At 40.5% G+C, this 20,634-nt stretch overlaps 1 protein-coding gene across 1 annotated transcript in view; it reads left to right on the forward strand.

The window, feature by feature from the left end:
- Nucleotides 1-18,948, forward strand: part of PTPN5 (protein tyrosine phosphatase, non-receptor type 5 (striatum-enriched)) — a 38,590-nt gene extending 19,642 nt beyond the window's left edge. Inside the window, exons 8-13 of the mRNA XM_010079538.1 lie at nt 1,705-1,784; nt 2,275-2,412; nt 5,701-5,811; nt 10,323-10,483; nt 14,356-14,469; nt 18,580-18,948. Coding sequence (XP_010077840.1) covers nt 1,705-1,784; nt 2,275-2,412; nt 5,701-5,811; nt 10,323-10,483; nt 14,356-14,469; nt 18,580-18,673 — 698 coding nt within the window. The 3' untranslated portion in view covers nt 18,674-18,948. The remainder of the gene's footprint in view (nt 1-1,704; nt 1,785-2,274; nt 2,413-5,700; nt 5,812-10,322; nt 10,484-14,355; nt 14,470-18,579) is intronic.
- Nucleotides 18,949-20,634: the final 1,686 nt, after the last annotated feature.

Raw genomic sequence — 20,634 nt, forward strand, 5'->3', positions numbered from 1 at the left:
GCGTTAATAGGCCTCTTAGATGAAATAAGGTTGAAACTGTTCACTAACAATACTGCCTTAACAGATGTAAATACTATGGTAACAGAAAAATCACAAGCGAAGTATTATGATTTAGAGTAAAAGCATATTCTGAATTATGTTTTTATATTTGCGGATACAGCAATTTAAAAAGTCCACAGTGAAAAGTAACTCAAATTGTACTGCAGCTGATGAATACTAAAAGAAACCTGTGATTAAAAGTCAGTGGCACATACTGATTTCTTCAGATCTGTTTTAGTTCTCACTAAAGACCCACCATGAGATGGACAACATAGTATTGTTGCTACTATTAGTAAGGAAAAATCATGTAATCATTATTTAAACTTTATCAGACTCCATGGATGACTGCATAAAATCCAAGCAAAGGGATTGCCCTTCATGCAAGGGCTCTAACTACCAAGTTCAGTGACATTTGAATAAAAATCTTACAACCAATGTCACCTTTTTAAAGGTGTGGCATGTTGCACACTATCAGAATTACTGATTAAAAAGCAAATTTTATCTCTTGTCTCAGATCTCCCCAGCACTAGAGATGTGAGCAAATCTGAGCAGGAGGGAACTGTGTTAAAGAGGACCTTGCTGTTTTCAGTACGTCTGTGCTATGAAACAGTGTCTTTTTTTAATATCTTTTCTTTGTGGATTGTGATGATATTTATCACATAATAGATGACATGAGTCTGTTCTGTCTGAGGAGAGCATTTTGTGCTGAATCTGTTCGTAGTACAGTAGAAATTATTGCGTCCTTAGTCTTTTGTGCTTTACCCAATATCACACTATTTTTGCATATTTATTTTTATTCTGGTTTCTAAGTAGGCTGGATTTTTTAATGAAGAAGTTGTCTGTGGTTTGTTAATATTCTCCTGGTGTATACGCTGTTTGCTGAGGTGTCTGCCAGGAGGATGTTTCTTGTCAGTGATAACCGTGTAGTACTGGTGAAAGTGGATGAACGTGGGCCTGTGTCACTTCGCATTAAAATCAGTGGAACAGTTCCCATTGACTTCAGTGGGAATTGGACTGAGCTTCTCAGGTGGAATCACGTTCTCGTTTGTTGTCTTATTAAAACAAGAATAGTGCCTCAAACAGCCTGAATGAGGGAGAGTCAAGTATTGAAGAGACTTATGCAAAGTGCAGGAGACTGTTAATATTTTTTAATTTCTTTTTAACCATTGTATTTATTAATAGCACATTTTGGAGTTTAGTTCACTGCAAGACAAAACAGGGAAAAGTACTGTCATCTGGCTTACCTGTCTGCAGGGAATGTGTGTTTATGGTTTGGGAGAAAAGCTGTTTACTTTTTTGCTTGTCATTTCACAAACAATATTCTAATGTCTAACAAGCCAGAATGAGCCTGTTGACCTAACAAATGGATAAATAATTTCCTGGAGCAGAAAACTGCTTTTCTAGAGTCACTCTGGGACACTGACTCTGCAACAGGAACAATTAAGCAGGCTTCAGAGAGTCAGTAAAACTATCAGAAGAAGCCAAATTACCTCAACTACCCTTTCCCTTTTTCTTTGGTAGCATTTTAACATGGGAGCTCTCCAAGGCGACTCACATCTGTTGTGATGGCCATGAATGCATGTAAATGCCTCACTGTACAAAGTAATCTTGCGTCTTTCCTCTTAGCAATTTATAAACTATTACCTATCTGTTTCCACCTTTCAGATCCTCACAGCAGAGTGTGCCTTACCTCAGCTGATCAGGACGACCCCCTTAGCTCTTACATCAATGCTAACTACATCAGGGTAAGAGCTCAATAGTCCGATGTGTCTGCCTAGCCTGTATCAGCCACTGTTAATGTCAACAGAATTGCAACATCCACTCACTTTTAAAGGCATCCTACCTGAACTGGTTGCTCTTCTCTCCTGCTTATATTAACTGAAAACCAAATGTCAAAAGTGCAGCTGTACAGGGTCAGACCAGACAAAAACACACTTCTGCACTTCTTGATGCAAGTTGCTTGTCAGCTGGCCTGACCAACACACTGGATAATAAGCCTGAATAAGACTCTTGACCAGAGTCACCTCAAGGCTGTTGGACACCTATTGCTGGAGTTACATGAGCCCATATTGTGCCTTTGCTCAATGGATGCATGTACAGGAGAGAGACGGGGGAGGAAGTGATGCTGTGGAGTCACTATTGCAGCCAGTGGTACCTCTCTGTTTTAAAGCCTGAACCTTCAAGGTTGTGGTGGTCATCCCTGTTAAAATTCATCTCTTCTTGTTTTCTTGGCAGGGCTATGGAGGAGAGGAAAAGGTATATATTGCTACTCAGGGACCAATAGTTAATACTGTCAGTGATTTCTGGAGAATGGTGTGGCAGGAGCGTTCTCCCATCATTGTAATGATTACCAATATAGAAGAGATGAATGAGGTAATGGTGTTTCATATAGTCTGTATTTTTATCTGTATTCTAGCAGAGATTTACAGCATAGATGCTAAGCCAGCAAACAGCCAGTGTGAAATTCTTTGGGCTCAGAAGATGTGGGCTTCTCTTTCAGTTCAGTTTACTGAACTTTACTGTTCAGTAAAGTTCAGTAAACAGACTTTACTGTCTGACTTAGCCTGCTGCTGGTTTTGCCATTTTTCCTTTCCCAGCTGACCTGAAACCTCTCCAAACCCAGCTCTATCTGGAGACACTCTTAGTTCTCTAGAAAGGAATCAAAAACAGTAGTATCCCATAACTACTAAGGTTGAATATCAACAGAGTAGAGTTGGTGCTGCTTTATCTTGCATTTATTATGATTCAGTGTCTAAATCCACATTTCATTGAGGCTGTGCCTGACTTATGGAAGATGCTAGTTACAATAATCAACAACTATGGCAGACTTGGATATGGAGGGCCTTTTCCTGAATGCATCTAGGAAATGCTTTTGAAATATTGAAATTAAGATGCTGAAATTTTCTATTCAGCACCTGTTTGAGCATTTAAACTGTCATGGGGTTTCATCCACCTGATAGGATGTTTATTAACAGTTTAAAATACTGCTGCCCTCCATCTGTTTATTACTTAGCTGCTGAAATATTTGCCCCATAGCAGACTTGCAAGAACCATGTTGCTGGGCTTCAGTTCGCAGATAGGTATCTGAGCTTAGGTCTGCCTTTATTGGCAGTATAAAATGTGAAAAAGTTGTCTAGGCATGTGTTGGGCTCTGCATCCCCCCCTCACCACTGGCAGCAAGGTATAGTGGGGAGATCCAAATGGTGTTTCTTAAGTTGCAGGAGCAGTATTTGTCAAAGCTTGTCCCTGAGAACCCATTACTAACTTAGGTGAGAGAGTTTCTTTTGGAGAAGAGGCTTTAGACACTTAGCAACCCAGGAGTGCGGGCATACCTCCATCATACACAGAGTTATAATGGCTTAACTGCTAGCTAGAAGCTTAGTGCCCACTATTATGCATGTACACAGACCTTTAGCTTTCCCCAGTTGCGAAGTGAATCAATTTAACCTTGGATTTTAGTGAAAAAAGACATGAACAAGACAGAAACAGAATTACCATGTTTTGCAAGTTAAAAATGGTCCATTATTACAGCTGGCTGATTGGACAATACCATCAAGGCATTGCTGATGCAAAGTGCACTATGTTGCTGATCTGAATGTTTTGTTACTAACATTTTAAACTCGCATCTGCCTCCATCTGAGAGGCAGCACTGAATAACTTGCTTGTTGATCAGAGTTGCCAGTTTATGGCAAATGAGATGTTAAAATGTTATGACACGGTGTACCAGAATCATTTAAGGACTTTGAGGTTTAAAGAAGATGATGCAGAGGAAATATTGGTCTTGAACGAGATATCTGGTGATAAGGTCTTTCATTGTAGCTTGCATGGCAATATTATATAAAAGTGAAGTAAACTTTATATCTGAATTTCCTCTTATCCACACTGACCAAGTATTTCACGCATCATATCAGTCTTGGGAAGCCATGCACTGCAGTGCTGAGGTACTGTATAACTGGGGCTTGCTGCAGCCTGTATGTCATAAGAGAGCTGATGAGTCTTTTCTGACACCTTTTGTGTCAGAAATTAAATGGTGTCAGGAATCTCAGCCATAAATATAGGCTAAGTCCTTTCAGGTGAATGCCTCCTACATTAATTCCCTTTCTTCTGTAATACATATATTAATATATGAATAACAGGACTCAGAAATATGTAGATTCAAAACCAAAACCTTTGTTCGGCAGTGATGCTAGTAACAGAGGCTTTGTATTCCTCCTTGGTGCAATGACTTTCTAATGTGAGTACTAAAAGCTCTGTATCTCAGCCCTCTGTCACACTGAATCTGAACTGACAGGCAGCCCACAGAAATGAGTGGGCAATCTTACTCCACTCCTTTAAGCACAGCAACGTCTGTGCTATTGATAGCTGCTACCGCTCTTGACAATTTTTACAATGGATTCTGTAGTTTAAGAGGAAAGGAAGAAAAAAAAGGCAATCTGCATAAATAATTGTACAGAGACACAGTGGGCCACATTCCCAGTGGGTTATTAACTGATGCGCTACGCAGATGGAACAACACTGGTTCTCCCACACAAAAATTTTGACTCAGTAACTTTGCAAGATACTTTTCTGTTGTTAGTCTTTCTCCTGAAGTTAAATTATTTTTGGTGGGGGAGAGCAAAACAATTTAACTTGCTTCTTTCAAGACTGTGTACAACTGTGTAAAACAGAAAGCTTACAAGCATCATCTTTAACTGGGTTTGTCCAATAGCAGATTCTTAATCTCCTGTGATAACAAGATTGCTTCTTCTGGTAGCACTGGGGGGGAGCCTTTTTCTGAGATCCTGCCTTGTTCATGTCGTTCCTTGTCCATGAACTAGTTCATGCATCACGTTGAAGTGCTTGTCTCTCCTTTTGCACGTTGATTAGTTTAAAGAGAAACCGCATACCAAAAACCACTGTCTTTTTCAGTCTTCCTTCTGGGGTAGGCGTGCTTACAAATTCTCACCTACTCATGTCTAGTGTAGCAGTACAACAATGCAGATTTGCAAGTGGACTATAGTTTCTCCTTCTCTGATTGTCAGGTTGTGCTGGCTGCATCTCTGACTGTTTCTTGGCAAAACCAAATGTAGTAGTCTAAGATCTCACAGCTGTTGCTTCCTTTTAGTTCCTTAGCTCTGAAAGATTCTCAGTGTCTATTTAAAGTGGATTTTAGTACATAGTCTGATTCCCAGAACATCCCCACTCATGTTCTTTTGTACAAAAACCTATGCAAATTATTATCTTATAAAGGGTCAATGCTCTCTGAATATAAAAAATAGAAAATAGTGTTTTGTGTTTCCTTATCAGTGTATGCATACCACAGAAATATTGGTAACCCATGTATATTATACTAATCATTATTATCTTAATCTAAAAACACAGGCATAGGGCCACTGGATTTTCTAATGAACCTTCAAAATGCACATTAGTGGCATAAAGATAAATAAGGATGTGTGTTTAGAGCCTTGGTTAGTCATTACTTGATTTGTGCATTTTTAATCATGCAATCAGGCTATTATGAATGCAGCAAAAATCACCTGAAATGTGGTCCCTGTTTAGAAAGTGAAAACTTGTACTTGTTCATTCATATTCATCATGCATGTGCTATATCCAATTTCAGAGGAGTAAAAATGAACCTCCCTTGATATCTGCTTAACTAGATTTATTTTATATTGCACACAGAAATGCACAGAATATTGGCCAGAGGAGCAGGTCACCTATGAAGGAATAGAAATCACAGTTAACAGAGTCATACAAGCAGACGATTACCGTTTAAGGCTCATCACACTAAAGGTAATTATTCCAATGTTCTTATGGTAATTTAGCTGTCTAAACACTAAAATGAAGATGTCCATGGAGAGTTGTGTAGAAATATTCTGCATAGTGTATTGCTGTACAAATACCACTTTTCATTACTGAAGTCACCATAGCTTTGCCCAGTTAGCCAACCTGCAAAAAACTCCAGTACAAGAAGCAGGCAGAGATTTAGACTGCATCTGTACAGTCTGAAAGCTACCAGGCCAACTGTAGTAGCATGGGATTTACTCAATGGAAGAAACCAGTGACTCATTCTGCACCCACGTCTTCTGTGTTGACTGGTCATTTAGAGTGACACGTTAGCTCACGGATGGCTTCTTACCAGCCTTTGCAGGTCAGACAGCAGTTGTGGAGTAACCCACTAAACTCCGATGTTCTGTAGAATTCAAAGGCTTGTTTATTCTTTGGGCTGTGGCCTTAGACAAAGGGTTACTGATTACTAACAGGGTACTCTTACTTGCATGGCATCTTACAGATTCTGTAGTATGGGGAGACCCCTAATAAATACTTAGGTTGTGCTTCTTGCCTTTTTATGATCATTATTAGAATGTTGTCAGGCTGCTGGCTACCCACCAGCTGTTTATACCTAAGATGACTTGTGCTGCTAACAAGAAGTAGGAGAGTTGAGAACTGAGCAAAAGGCTTTTTAATTTTGCTTACCTGTTTTCAGTGTGTCTCAGCAGTGGGACTACTGGTCTGTTTAGCACTTGTCAGTGGTGTGGTAGCACCACTTCTGTTCACCATGGCCAATCCCCTTTTAATAGGTACCATGCTAATTGATTCTTTGAGTGATTGGGTTGACTGAACTTTGAAGATGCTTTAAGCGCTCATTCCACTCCAAGACACTAAAACTGTTGATGACCTTTAAAGACATTTTCACCAGAGCATTCTCTGTGCTTACATTTCTAAGCATTTAGTATCTTTCTAGCTAACTGTATACGTAGTTTTACATACCAGTAACAGTTCTGTCATCTTGTGGATGGAGAGTTTAAACACAGGTTTAATTTTTCAAGTACTTAGATGCTACTTAGTCTAAAGTACCTGTGTCCTGTTTTACAACTGTTTTCATTGCTGGGTTCTAGAAGCTTGAGCTATGTGATTTAATGAGAACAGTCTATTTACATAAACTTTATACATCTTTCATCTACCAGATCTACCCCTGACCTCAGTATAACACCACAGTTTCTTTCCAAGCTGGAAAAAACTCTCCTTTTATCCAGCCAGTTTCAAGTTTCTTCAGCCATATGCTAATAGGCAGAAAGCCAGCATATGAAATCCCATGTCTGGATTGAGAGTGTGGAAAGTCTGTCACTCATGCTTTTGGCAAAAGCAGCAAGGAGAAAATCACACTCCCTGACAAGTGGGAAGTAAAGAATATTTACAAGTATGTTGCAGACTCACAGAGGTCTTAAATACAATTTATCCAAAACACTACAGCAGCAAGCGTAATATACAGATAATTTCTGATGGAATGCTGATATCTAATGGAACCGGTCACTTTTTAGTTAGAGACAAAAAAATCTCCTCAATAAAAAAGCTACACTCTCTGCCAGAAGAGTTTTTCATAACCGTTTTAAATTGTTAAATACAGCATCTTAATATTAGTGAATATTGCAAATTTTTTTTTCATCTTGACATTAACTTTAGAGACTTAAGTTGTATGTTCTTCCCCACCCCTATCCCAAAAAAAAAAAAAGCTCTTGCCCTCTGTATTTCTGGAAGGGAATGTTATTCTCACCCTGGGGAAAGGTCACTTAAATTCTTCTTAGGAAGGTAATAGCCAGTTGCATTTTCAGATGGTAATTGCAAGGGAATGGCTTTTAATACCAATATTGCAGTAGCATATCCAAAAACCAATCTCACTTTATCAGGTGTTGCACAAAACAAACAGTCCTGAAGAGCTTATATACAACAGTTCAGGCACAATAAGCCATACTCCCATCTCACAAGCATCTGTCATGCTAGTAAATACCCCTGTGCAATGTTTTCTTCCAACAGCAACCTCTCAGTGTTTTCCCAAATTCTCTTGTCCTTGCTCAGTTCTTCCTTAGGTGAAGCTCTCCATGTTGAGAGGGAGCTTCAGAATTTAGTCATATTAATATATCTTTTTCTGTACATATAACTCTGGCTCCCACGGGGGTAAAAATCCCTAATAACCAGCAAACTGAAAGCCAGGTTATTTGTCAGGGCTGGTGTATCCAGTATGTTCACTAACAGAAAAAAAAAAAATCATCTAGGGTAGCAGAGTACAGCAAAGCCATAAGGAAAGAAATTTGGGTACCACACATTTTTTTCAATCATAGCCAAAAAAGACAAGTGCTTTTGTATCACAAATTATATGAAAGCCTTTATGGGACATACACATCTCCAAGATGTGGTTCCTTCCCTACTCAGATGACTCGATAATTTTGATTATTTTCTTTAAGCTCCTCCCAGTTTGTTTTTCAATTGAGCAGTACTTTTGTTTTCAGTACTAGTGGGGCAGTCTCTCTCCCCAAACATCAGGAGGTGAACTGCTGAGTTCTAGAGCTGAAATAAAGATTCCATTTGTTAGGTTACCATTGCCAAGAGCTGTACGTTTATCATTTAATAGCAGTTGCAGAGCAGTGGCTCAAGGCCATATGTGTGTTAAACTAGAGACTCCTGTTTTCCCTTAAACTGGAGTGGTCAGACATGCGTGATACCACCACCAGCACGTGTGATTACTGCGTGTGTTACAGGAGGTCAGGGTTCTCTAAGCAGAAGCCTAAACCTGGTAACAATGTAGACAAAACTAGAGACATCCTGAGTTCGTCTTTAGAACTTTGGCTGTATTCTGTTTCTGTCAAATGTGTGACTTTATGTAGTGACTCATGTTTTTCTTCAGATGACTTATCTTTTACTTTTCTCTGGTATTATTGACAGTGTTTTTATTATAATTTTTCACAACCCACTTAAGAATTCAGTGTTCATACCTTCTGTGGCTCACACATAGTCACATGTTCAAAAGCAACTGTGTATGTTCATGTTTCAGAGCAGTGTTGAAATTTGAAGGGATTTACTGCATTGAGCTGAAGTAGTATTTGCAACAACTGTTTATGTTCTCTTAACCAGAATACCTTCTCACTAGGGTGAATAACCTAAGGCCAGGCTCCATGCTACAAGAGTAAGGCTCTCCCTTCCTAAGCTAAGCTAAACATACCTTTAAGGTTCCTAATAACTGTGCTTCATTTGAGCACTTTAAACCCAGTATAAGCTGGAACAGCAACTAAATAAAGCCCAGCCTCCCTTTGTCCAGCTCTCTTGTTCCTACCCTTGTGCCACCTCCCATGTGCCCACACGAGCCTTTTTGTGATTGTGTGGTAAGCTGAAGGGGGAAACTGATCGGTCTATCTGAAAATTAATCCAGCATGATAAAGAAAAAATATTTAACTACGTTACTTCCTCAGTCTAGTTCACTATGAAGCTATGCAAAAGCTTTTCAACTGAAGACAAGGATGGGAAGTGTCACAACCACAGAGCCTTCTACCATCCAGCAACTGACAGTCATTGGAACTTAGGAGTATAGATGACAAAAATTATTTCCAGATTTTTGTACCTGGTTATTTAGAAAGAGACAAATGGTTCTGTTTTTCTTGCTGTTCTTGAACTCAGCCAGCCATGTGGTTAAGGGAAGGTTGTGGAAGCTAACACTTCTGTTCCTGGACCTTTTGAAGACATTAGCCCTATGCCAGCTGGCTTACGTAGTGGCTGAAAGGGTAAAGCTGGTTCCCCGAGCTCCATGTTACTATGCGTACCTTTAGAAATCAGACAGAAGGATGTCACTTGGAACACAAAATCAGAAGCACGCAGTGCTACTTGGCACTCAGAAAAGGTAACAGCACAGTTGCTATATTCATAGCCATGCTGAGACATAGAGAGGATTGGAATTCATGTCTCTCAAAAAGACATGGACTGCAGCTAGATACAATTCACACCTTCCGTGGCGTCTCTGAATTTCTCACCATGTCTAAGAGAAGAGTAGAATTGACAGGAAACTGATACGAGTCTGTCTGTCAGAAAAAACAGGAAAAAAACTCCCATCTCTCTCCCTCATCTATCTATCTATGTATCTATCTGTCTATCAGAGACAGAGATATGGCTCCTGGCTCTCTCTGTCAGATACATTATAAAAGCAATTATGTCACCAGCATAGCTCTGGCTTTGCTGAATGAATCTGTCAAGAGGGAACAGACTGCCTGGAGTGTTCTGCACACAGCTCTTGGCACTAAAAGAGCAGCGTACTTGGAGGAGGGGAGTGAGGGGGGATTATTTTCTTTAAGGCAGTTTACTGAAGTGCAGACGTGATATTTAAAATCCAGATTTTTGTGTTGTGTGGCTTGCCAATTGCATCTCCTGTTCCCTTTAATGTTGATTCACTCATTCTTAATGGGAGGGCCAGGTTTCAATATCAATTTACAGCCAGAAGTTCTTTTAAAAGTGTGGTGTTTGTCTTAAATGGATTGCAGAAAGGAGAAGAAGTCAGAAACCTGAAACATTACTGGTACACGTCTTGGCCAGACCAGAAGACACCAGATCAAGCCCCACCTCTGTTACAGCTAGTACTGGAGGTGGAAGAGGCAATGCAGAGTGCAGAAGAGAAGAATGCCCCAGTGATTGTTCACTGCAGGTAAATACATGTTGTATCAGACTTCTAAGGGCTTCTTCACATACAGTGACAAAGTGCAGACACTGTCATACTGGCCATTGGTCAGAACATAGGGGAGATCTTGTTCAACTGCTTCTGAAATATGCTTGGAACTTCTAAAATTTAATGACAATAATTTTCTATTACTAAATGTTGCATCCAGATACAGAGCTGAACACCGAATCTGGTACTGGCTCAAAGTAAGAAAATTTTCATTTTATTTGCCTAACCAGTAATATGTGCCTTTAATGAACTTGAAAGGGTCAGGTTACCAAAGATTAATGCACTGTGAGTGAAATTGAGTAGGAAGAAGTGTGCAAGCAGAAAAACAAGAACATTCAACTTTAAGCCTCAAAACCCCCTGTAGATTCCTTCTTTGGTTTTAAGAAATCCTTATTAGGCCAAATACAGTAATTTAAGTGCAATACATAAAACAAATTAAACAGCAGTAAAGCTGATTGCAGCAAGTAGTAATCAACAGACAGGAAATGTATGCAATTGATAGTAAAAGTGAAATATCTGAAAAACCCCTGTCAAAGATTAAAACTTCTTATATGGAAGAAGCAAAATCTTACAGTGGTTTGAAGGCTGATAATATTGTAATTATCAATCACAAAGCAGAAAAAATAGATGAAGATAGATACTTCTGTCTTCTGAAAGAAGTAGGGTGATGTGCTTACCACTTGGAGACATGATGCAGTATGCTCTTTTGCACTGCTAACTAGGGAATGTGTTAAGCAACAGCTACTAACAGTTATAAAATCAGCTATACTGGATGATTTTCACCCAGGAGTGTTTAAAAAAATTGGTCCACAGGCTCTCAAGCATTAAACTTTAGTATAGCTGAGTTCTAGTTCTTGGAAAATTGCAGAATTTCCAGAGGTCTATAAGCAAGCCCTGTTTTGACAGTGTTTAGAGAAGTTAAACGTGAAAACTACAAGTCAATTCTCGAAACAATTATTCCAGGTAAATAGCAGAAAGCCTCATAATGCAGTAATCTTGCCACAGTAATCTTCCATAATTTCAATAAAACACATTTTGCCAAATTGATCTTTGGGATTTTTGTAAGGAATTTTACCTGGTTTTGCATAACAGCTTCTAGGAAACGGTGAATGGTTGCAATCCAGAAGCGGTAGTAAATGGGGTATACAATGGGAATGTTTTTAAAGAGACTCTTGGCAGGAATGGTTGGTAGCCTTGTGTCATCAAAGATCTATAAGCTAATACAGAGTAATCGCTAGTAAAAAATTGTATTATGCCCCATGTCCAGTTTTTCTGCCTGTGTCTTCAAACAGATTTTAACAAATTGGGGACAGTTCAGAGAAAAATAACAAATGGTTTGTAAGAAGGTCCCCTTTGGCCTTGGAAACCTGTGGCTCTCTAAGAGCTTCTTGAAGTATTATGGTATTTGCTGTAGGTAAACCTTCTGGTCATCTTGTCACTCTTGCTTTGCGTACTTGTTTTGTCCTCTTGTATAGTGTCATCCCCATGACATGGTAATACTTGGGGGGAAATGGGGCATTTTTATTTGAAATAGCTACTAAGGGCATGGTGGTAGGATTATGAAGTATTTTATGTGATAACTGTGGACCAGAACCCTTTCAAGTTATTCTCAGTTGCAATCATTGTATCTGAAGAAGGAGTTTAATATATTGTCTCTATTTGAGAGTGGTGTATGCAGCAAGCTGTTTGCCCAGGCCTTTGTTACATTGAGTCCTTTGGCTTTTGTGGGAGATGCTCAGTAGAACATGATCACTGTGGTTTTGGCCTTCAGTGATGTAAAATAGCACATCTTTAAGCAAAAATAGAATCAAGCCTAATCATGAAGCTATTAGAATCACAGAATCGTTTGGGTTGGAAGGGACCCTTAAACTTCTAGTCCAACCCTCCTGCAGTGAGCGGGGACATCTTCCACTAGATCAGGTTGCTCAGAGCTCTGTCCAACCTGACCTTGAATATTTCCAGGATGGGCCATCTGCCACCTTTCGGCAACCTGTTCCGGTGTTCACTACTCTCATCATAAAACATTTCTTCCTTATATCCACTTCGAATCTCTCTTTTAGTTTAAAACCATTACCCCTTCTGAATCTCAGTTTAAAACCATTACCCCTTGTCTTATTGCAATAGGCCCTACTGAAACATCTGTCCCCATCTTTCTTACAAGCCCCCTTTTAAGTATAGAAAGGCCACAATAAGGTCTCCCTGGAGCCTTCTCTTCTCCAGACTAAACAACCCCAGCTCTCTCAGCCTGTCCTCATAGCAGAGGTGTTCCATCCCTCTGATCATTTTTGTGGCCTTGTTCTTAAACGCAGCTTCATGATAAAGGCAGGCTAGCAGTCCTGTTAAGTTCCTGTGGATAAGGCACCACTCTTGAGCAGTCTTGGAGAGATTATGACTTTGTCTCAGCCACTAAGACCTGCACCTTGTCCTGGAACAAGTGCTTTCTCAGTGCTGTTTGCTTTAACTAAAAATGGGCATTCTTGTTCCCTCCGTTTGCAAAACACTGAGGTCTCTGCATGGGAAACAGTATACAAGAGCTCTGTACTGTGGCCTGTTTGGTTATGGCATAAATCGGAAGACAAAGGGGCTTTTTTTTTTTTTAAAGCATTGGTGCACATCCATATGCAGCAAAAAGTCCTCTGAAACCCTGAAATATTTGGAGTATTGATGAAGAAGCTAGATATAGTAAAGAAAACAAAAGTTAGGGCATGAGGTACAGAGAGTTTCAGGGACAAAAAATTTAAGTCAGGGAGGTACTTCCATCACAATTATTTGAAGACTGAGATGAGTTCTTAGTAAGATCATCCCCCAGACTTCCATTGAACTGCCTTGATCATTCTGTAATAGAAGTTAAAACAGTTCCGATGTAGCTGTTTCCCTAATGAGCTTAAATGCAGAGTGGAAAACCTGGCTATACAGTCAAAGAAACAGTATTGGGATTTTGCAAGGAGCAGCTAACTGCAGACTCCATTGTTGTTTGTACCTTTGTTGCCACTGGTTTTGTATTATGAATTTAGCACAATTTAAATGGAAGCAGGATTTCTTGCAGTTGTGTCAAGTAATTATTCTTGAGGATGCTCACTTAATTATTTAACACACAAGAAGGGCTGTAAGCTTTTGCTGCTCGCTTTCTATTAGGTGATAAGAAGAATTCACAGCTTTGGTAGCACTGTGCCTTTGAGAATAAAATCAATTGTGGTCATTAAGCAAGAACTCAATCGGATACAAAGGTGTTCAGGGAAGACAAAGAAATTTCTTTAGCAGTGAATTTGTTGTATCCTACACTAATTCAGAGAATTAAGTAGATTGCAGACCTGATCAGCAAATGGCATCACACTTACCATATTGCTGTTAGCTCTAATTATTTAAGCAAGGGGTTTGGTTTTTTGTTTTGTTTTGTTTTGTTTTTTTTTTACTGTAGCTGTGAATGAAAATGGCTTTCAAAGAAGCTGTTAGGATTAAGAATCTCAAAGCAAAGCTTGCCTTCAGAGCAAGGGTTGCCCTCAAACCATGTCTAGCTAAGAAATACCGTTTAACTGCTTATTTTCATTGGTTCAGTGGCAGCAGTTTCAATGACATATCAGGTCAAATGGTACCCCGCAGTCCATTTTAGCACTGTATGTGCAATGTTCATCCTTTTGCTGCGAGTAGCTCATGGTTAATTGTGTTGTCCTGTTGAAGTTAGTATCTTTTCCTAGTTATGCCTTTATATTCACAAGTGTTCACCTGGCAAAGGTTGGAGGAAGGAAAGGGATAATGGGGTTTGATTTCTGGTTTAATGGTGCCATTTAACATGAAAGTTCCAAAGCCATTCTAACGTCTCTGCTGCCTCTCTCTGCTTTTCCCTCCCTTAGTGCAGGCATCGGGAGGACTGGCTGCTTTATTGCAACTAGTGTCTGTTGTAAACAGCTGAAGAGCGAGGGCATAGTTGACATATTGCGAACAGCCTGCCAGTTACGGTTAGACAGGTAAGAAAGCCTGTTTCCTTTCCAGAAAAATAAATAGTAGTGGTAATCTTTCCCTTTACTTAAGGAGAAACAAATGGGAAGAGGGGAGAAACAAAGGCAAATGGAGGGTGAAAGAGAACATTCCTGGAAGGGAGTTGTCTTGTTCTAAACAGCTCTAACTCACAATTTTTGTCTATCTTATGAGCAGTGAACCTTAATGAACAGCCCTAGAACTGAGCTAGATTCACAGCTGGCATCAAAACCTGCCCAGCTGTGCAGCTGCACAGCTCAGTGTAGCAAGGGATGGCCTTCCACCAGCTGAGGAGCTGGCCCAATGTTCTTACAGAAGCAAAGGCTCAAAGGTCTCTGTACTCCAGTTCAGTCACAGATCAGCACTTTGCTCCCAGGAGGAGTAAAGAAAACTGGCCTTGCATAGTTGGAGCTGTGAGCACTGTTGGGAGGGCATGGCTGCTTGGGACTTCGCAGGAGGCGGGGAGAGTATGTACAGTCTGGAATGTTTGCAGACATATGAAAGGAGTTGTGAAAATCTCCAGAAATTCAATGGTTTCCAGTTAAGCGTTTCTTAACACACCACCTTGAGTTTGATTATGAAGTAAACAGACTTGAATTTTGCACCAGAGATGTTATTTTTCCTCTCCCACTGGTTTCAAGTGCCATCAAAACATGTCTCATTGCTCTCTCTAATGATAATGATAAATGTAGTCGGGGGAAGAGATGTCACGAAAAACATACCAAAGATTTTTCTGAGGAAAAAAAAGAATCTCAACCGCACGCTGAACTTTATTTCAGAGGAGAAATTATGCTCTGTGGGAGGCAGAAAATGAAATGCTTGCTGCCCTGCTGAGGCTCTGATAGACAGGGACCTGCAGGGGCTTGGAGGTTTGGCTATTTCAGTGGATTTCAGGCCAGAAAAGGAAAGGCTACTTGAGAAAACGAAAAACAGAATAAGAGTAGTGGGTACTGATTATCTGTGGCCCAGTGAAATATCTGGCTGGATCTGAAATACCTTGTCTCTGTTACTAATGATACACAGGGAAATAGCCATACAAGTGAAAGCTGAAGACACTTGCTTACACCTGTGCTTATAGAAGCACAGAATGGTTTGGGTTGATGTGCTTATAGAATCACAGAATGGTTTGGGTTGGAAAGGACCTTAGAGATCATCTAGTTTCAACCCCCCTGCCATGGGCAGGGACACCTCCCACTAGCCCAGGTTGCTCAAAGCCTCATCCAGCCTGGCCTTGAACCCCTCCAGGGATGGGGCAGCCACAGCTTCTCTGGGCAACCTGGGCCACTGCCTCACCACCCTCACAGTAAAGAATTTCTTCCTAATATCATGCCATGGAGGAGAGCAAAGCATCTCACCCTCCCATTCCTATGTAAAGCAGCATGCCACAAATACAGACACATACCCATACACTAAATTAAAAATCTGTTTTAGAAAGGCCAGTTAAAAATGCTAGCTTTGCAGGGAGAGGGGAACTGGTAGGCATTTGCAGAGACTGGAGAAGGGAGATCACACCTAAAGGATGCCATGGAGGAAGAGGAAACCTGCAGGGACCTCTGTAGCTGCCGTGCACCTCTCAGGGGTGGGATGGGATAAGAAAAGGCCATTTGAATGTTGTGGGAGAAAATGTTAAAGATGGAAAGCAGTCAAATTGCCATCCGTGCTACTGAAGAGCATGGTTTCTTCAAGGAGTGAAAAGTGGGGCGCGTAGTCGCTTGGAAGTCATGCTGCCATCCACTGTTATTGTCACTAAACCCCCCAAAAAGCTCCATGTGGCTTCAGAAGCAGTATGAGAAAGATGGGACAGTGCCCGTGCAACTATAGGAAGGAAGGCCCTCTCTGTCTTCTCCTGTTTGGTGGTTACTGGCTAGAGAAAACAGGGTGGATGGGAAGGGGGTCACCGGGGCCTTAGGGAAGGAGGGTTGGATGCAGGCCAGAACAGACACATAAAAGGAACGCACCCCACTGCTTCAGAGCAGTAGAGGATTGATGTTAGCCCTGAGAAGCACCTTTGAGGTTGGCGTGGGGTGATGGGGACAAATATTTCTTTCCCTTAATTCCCTTACGGGTCACTTGGAAAAATCCTGTGTACTGGGCTTTGCACTAGTGGCCAACAGTTGGTCCTAAAATAACATAAAGAGAGGAAGTGATCATCGCTGCATCCTTCCCACAGTCCTGAGAGACGTTTGCTGTCCTTTCACCCGCTGTAACTCAGATTTGAAAGGTTTCTGTGGCAAATAAGGGTGAAAATATGATTTCTCAATTCTGTGCCAAAGCCTGGCTGGCAAGCACGTGCCACAGTGTGCATGTGTGTGGTGAGGGGAGGAAGCCACCACATAGCAGGGAACTAGATAAAAAGGAAGATAATTTCCTGTGGTCTGAAATTCGATGGCCACCCCAGTGCTTCTGTTGCTACAGCTTCAGGGTGCAGCCTCACTGTTAATGGAATTGTATGGGAAGTAATTGCCATGATTATGATTGCCATGCAATGACTAACATTCCTCATGTGTCATGGACTGACACCAATATATTTCAATGCTGTGTGCAGCACCAAAGGACTTAACCACATCAGCCATGATCTTGTATTAAATAGAGCAGATGGGGAGGAGATGCTCAGATAGGAAATAGTTTGTTTAGAAACACAATCTGTGTTTCCCACCTTTGCTTATGGATAAGAGGTTGGGACATGCTTCCCTGCCCTTCCCTGCTCATTGTTAAGTGTGATTTCAAGCAGCTCCTTAACAAAATAACTGCAAGAGGCTGAAGGAAGAAGTTGTCTTGGCCACTCATCTACCCTTAACTGGTATGGTGGCTGTGTAACCCACAGTTGTTAAGCTGGACCGCAGAGAAAAGGGCAGTCCCCAGGAGGGTGCTAGCTGTCTGCTATCTGTTTGGCTTAGAGGGAGCGACTTTTCATTCATTTCCTCTGGTGAATGTTTCTGAGGGAATGCACCACAGATGCCCATCCTCATACTGACACAGTCTGGTTGGCTCTGGCCACTGGTGGGTTCCCATGTTTCTCAACACTACTTGACATTTCAGCCTCCTTTTGGCACTGCGTTCCCAGGATCTGTGCACCAGCACCAATGCTGGCACAATTCTGCCTACAGCTCCTGTGAATTTGAGCCGTGGGGTTTCAGTATTTTCATAATGGATTATCAAGAGATCATATCACTGTTGATGAAGTACTCCTAGCAGAATTTTAAGTGTTAGTAAAATCTGCTTAAAATGGACAGCTTTATCCTTGTTTTTGTTCATTTCTGTCTCCTGCTGTAGTACTCATGTGTTCATTAATATGCTACTTGCAGAAATACCCAGGCTAATGATACATGGAAAAGCAAACTATTTCTGCGCCTGTTTGCATTCCCTCTCAGGTTTGCAGTTTTAAAGAGAACAGCAAAAGCTGAACCAAAACAGATTTATGTGCTGGGAGTCTTTTACCGATCAAGGTGTGCATGGCAGTAAATTCCATTACAAATCTAAGTTGTCTTTTAAGTTCCATTGTCTGTTCCAGAGTCCTGCTGGCCATCCCCTAGTTCCCTGGTGACCTTGCCAAAAGCACAGCATGGGATGGCGTGGAGGAAAGAACCCTCGTTCCAGAGTAGGAAAGTAATGTGCTACATCAGTTCTCTGGGCTGGCCTGGCCCTCTGTAGTTCTGAAGTCAGTCTCTAGTGCAGCTGTGAAGTCTTGGAAAAGCTACTTCCCCTCTTTATTCCCCCTGCTCCCATCTATGAATCTAGAGCTTTGGGGTGGGGCTTGCTTTTCATGGTGTTTGAAATGGTGTCTAAATTGGAGTATGGGTGCTCTGGTAATATGAATGTAAATGATGATGGTGTTGCCTTACTGGGTGAGGGCCTTTGCCAAGAAAAATGAAGATAAAGCCCATTCCTGTTCTGACTGCTTTCTGTTCCTTGGTTAGCAGAGACCGAAAATGGAGCTCAAGGTCAAACCGCGAGCTGATTGCAATCAATGGGCACTTTGCACTTATTTCAGGAAGTTTTGGGATAGACCTGTTGTGTGTAACACAAGCTTCATGTTAGCTGTGGCATTTCCTCATATGTTTGCGTGTAATAAGCCTGCTCTTTCCATCTTTCCTTTTCAGGGGAGGAATGATCCAGACTTGCGAACAGTATCAATTTGTCCATCACGTCATGAGCTTGTATGGAAAACAGCTTTCTAGAGCAGCAGAAGAATAAGTGTTCGTGGTATTCCTAAAGGCTAAAACCAAGAGAACTTTTGACTTCATTCAGATATATTCCAGATGTGATAAGAGACACATGGTAACCTGGCTGTCTTAGCTGGAGGGAAAGATCTATTATTTTACTTTGATATTGCTTTTATGTTCTGGTTTGCATTGACATTTAAGAGCTGAGGTACACCTTGTCTTAAACATGTGTGACAGGACATAATCTTCACCAAAAAAGGCTTATTTATACTGTAAATAAGAATACTAGCTTCATTTGTTACAAAACTAAGAAGAAAAAAAAGAAAAAAATCCACTGTCTTCAGTTTGCTATTTTTAAAAGATCATTGCTAATATATCCAAATACAGTGTGAAACTTTTTGAATTGTCATGCTGAAATGTGCTGTATGTTGACTAAGCTTGAAAGTAACTTTTTGCCTCTTTCTGGTTGTTTTTACATATAAAATTACCGAATACTGTGTATATCGTAAACCTTCTGAGCCTCTGCATTGAAAGATTCAAGTAGATTCACATTGAAATGATGTTTCACACATCATGTTTCCACGTTTATTTTTTCTAAAGCAGTCCACCACCAGTGTTACCAGAATTAAAGGGAAAAAAATTTCATTGAGCGCGTCAAATTCTTACCTCCAATTCTTGCCAGCAACATCTTGCGGTATCATGACAGCTGGATGAATCTGAGGTGAATAGTAGAAGTTAATCTAAACAAATATTCTTCATGCTTTACCTTTTCTTTGTCAATATTTTGGCATCTCAGTCTGCAACCAGATTTGGTTTTTGCAAGTAGTTTCTCTTTTTACACAGTCAGACCACAATCCAAATACAATTTCCCCTGAAATTTGAGGTTTGAAATCAGGTGAGTAACTTTTTGACTTGAATTAATCTTTATTAAAAATGTAATAATAAAATCACTTGTTTTCTATTAATATAAACTTATTTCAAAGCTTTGACAGTGACTGGGTGCCCAGTGCTCATTAAAATTAATGCAAGTCCTATAGGCAGCTTTAAAAAAAAAAAAATCAGTTTAAATGTGTTGGCTGCTTTTTGGTAAATTTTCCCTCAAACCAAATTTACATAATGATTAGCCAATTCGGATCACTAGTTGGGGCAGCAGTGTTTCCTTTTCAGTAATACAGACTGCTGCCCATGCTTTTCTTTTTAGACCTCAGCCAGGCGGTGAAGACTAGTTTGTGTTTAATACTTAGAGGAAAGCACATGTTTAAGTGCTTTATTGAGCAGAGAAAAAGGGAGGTACACAGAACCCTTAACATGAAAGATGAGTGTTTTGTGAATAGAAGCTGTAATGATCTACTGAAAACATTTTTGCTTCTCTTTATTTATAACAATAACCAAAGCCCACTGCTTTTATTAGTGCAGGAGATTCTGAGAATTTACTGCACTTCCAAATCAGGAGAAGGTAAAGCAGCTCTCAGAACAATAAGGGCTGATCCTGCTCCCACTGAGGTTTTGCCATTGACGTCAGTAGGTGCAGGGTGTAGGGCCTGAAATGTTATGCCTACAACTTCATCACTGTGGGGAAAGTTTCCCAGTATTTCAGTACACATCCTTTGTGTTCATTCTGTGTCCATGAACCTGTAAAAATCCTGTCAGCAGGGTTTGCATGAATGTGAGGACAAAATGTTATCTTAAACCACTTGATTTTATTGCTGTATTTAAAATATTTCCTTCAGTGAGAAGCTAGCAGGAAGGACTGGCATTCTTTTTAAAAATACTGGTGGTAGTCATTAAATAGAGCAATAAACTTAAGCTTTTGAGCATAACATGACTGTTAGTTTTATGTAAACCTTGCTAGCTATATTTTCCCTATTGCTACTGATTTTTTCAAAGGGGTAACACTATTCCATCTAAGGACTCCTTAGAAATAACAAAAGCACCACTGATGTTCTGAATAACATTGTAAGTGGAACTCCCTATAAATGATGTTCTAAACTG

This window comes from Pterocles gutturalis, unplaced genomic scaffold (genome assembly GCF_000699245.1).
Source record: "Pterocles gutturalis isolate BGI_N339 unplaced genomic scaffold, ASM69924v1 scaffold7544, whole genome shotgun sequence".
In the NCBI taxonomy this organism is placed as follows: Eukaryota; Metazoa; Chordata; class Aves; order Pterocliformes; family Pteroclidae; genus Pterocles; species Pterocles gutturalis.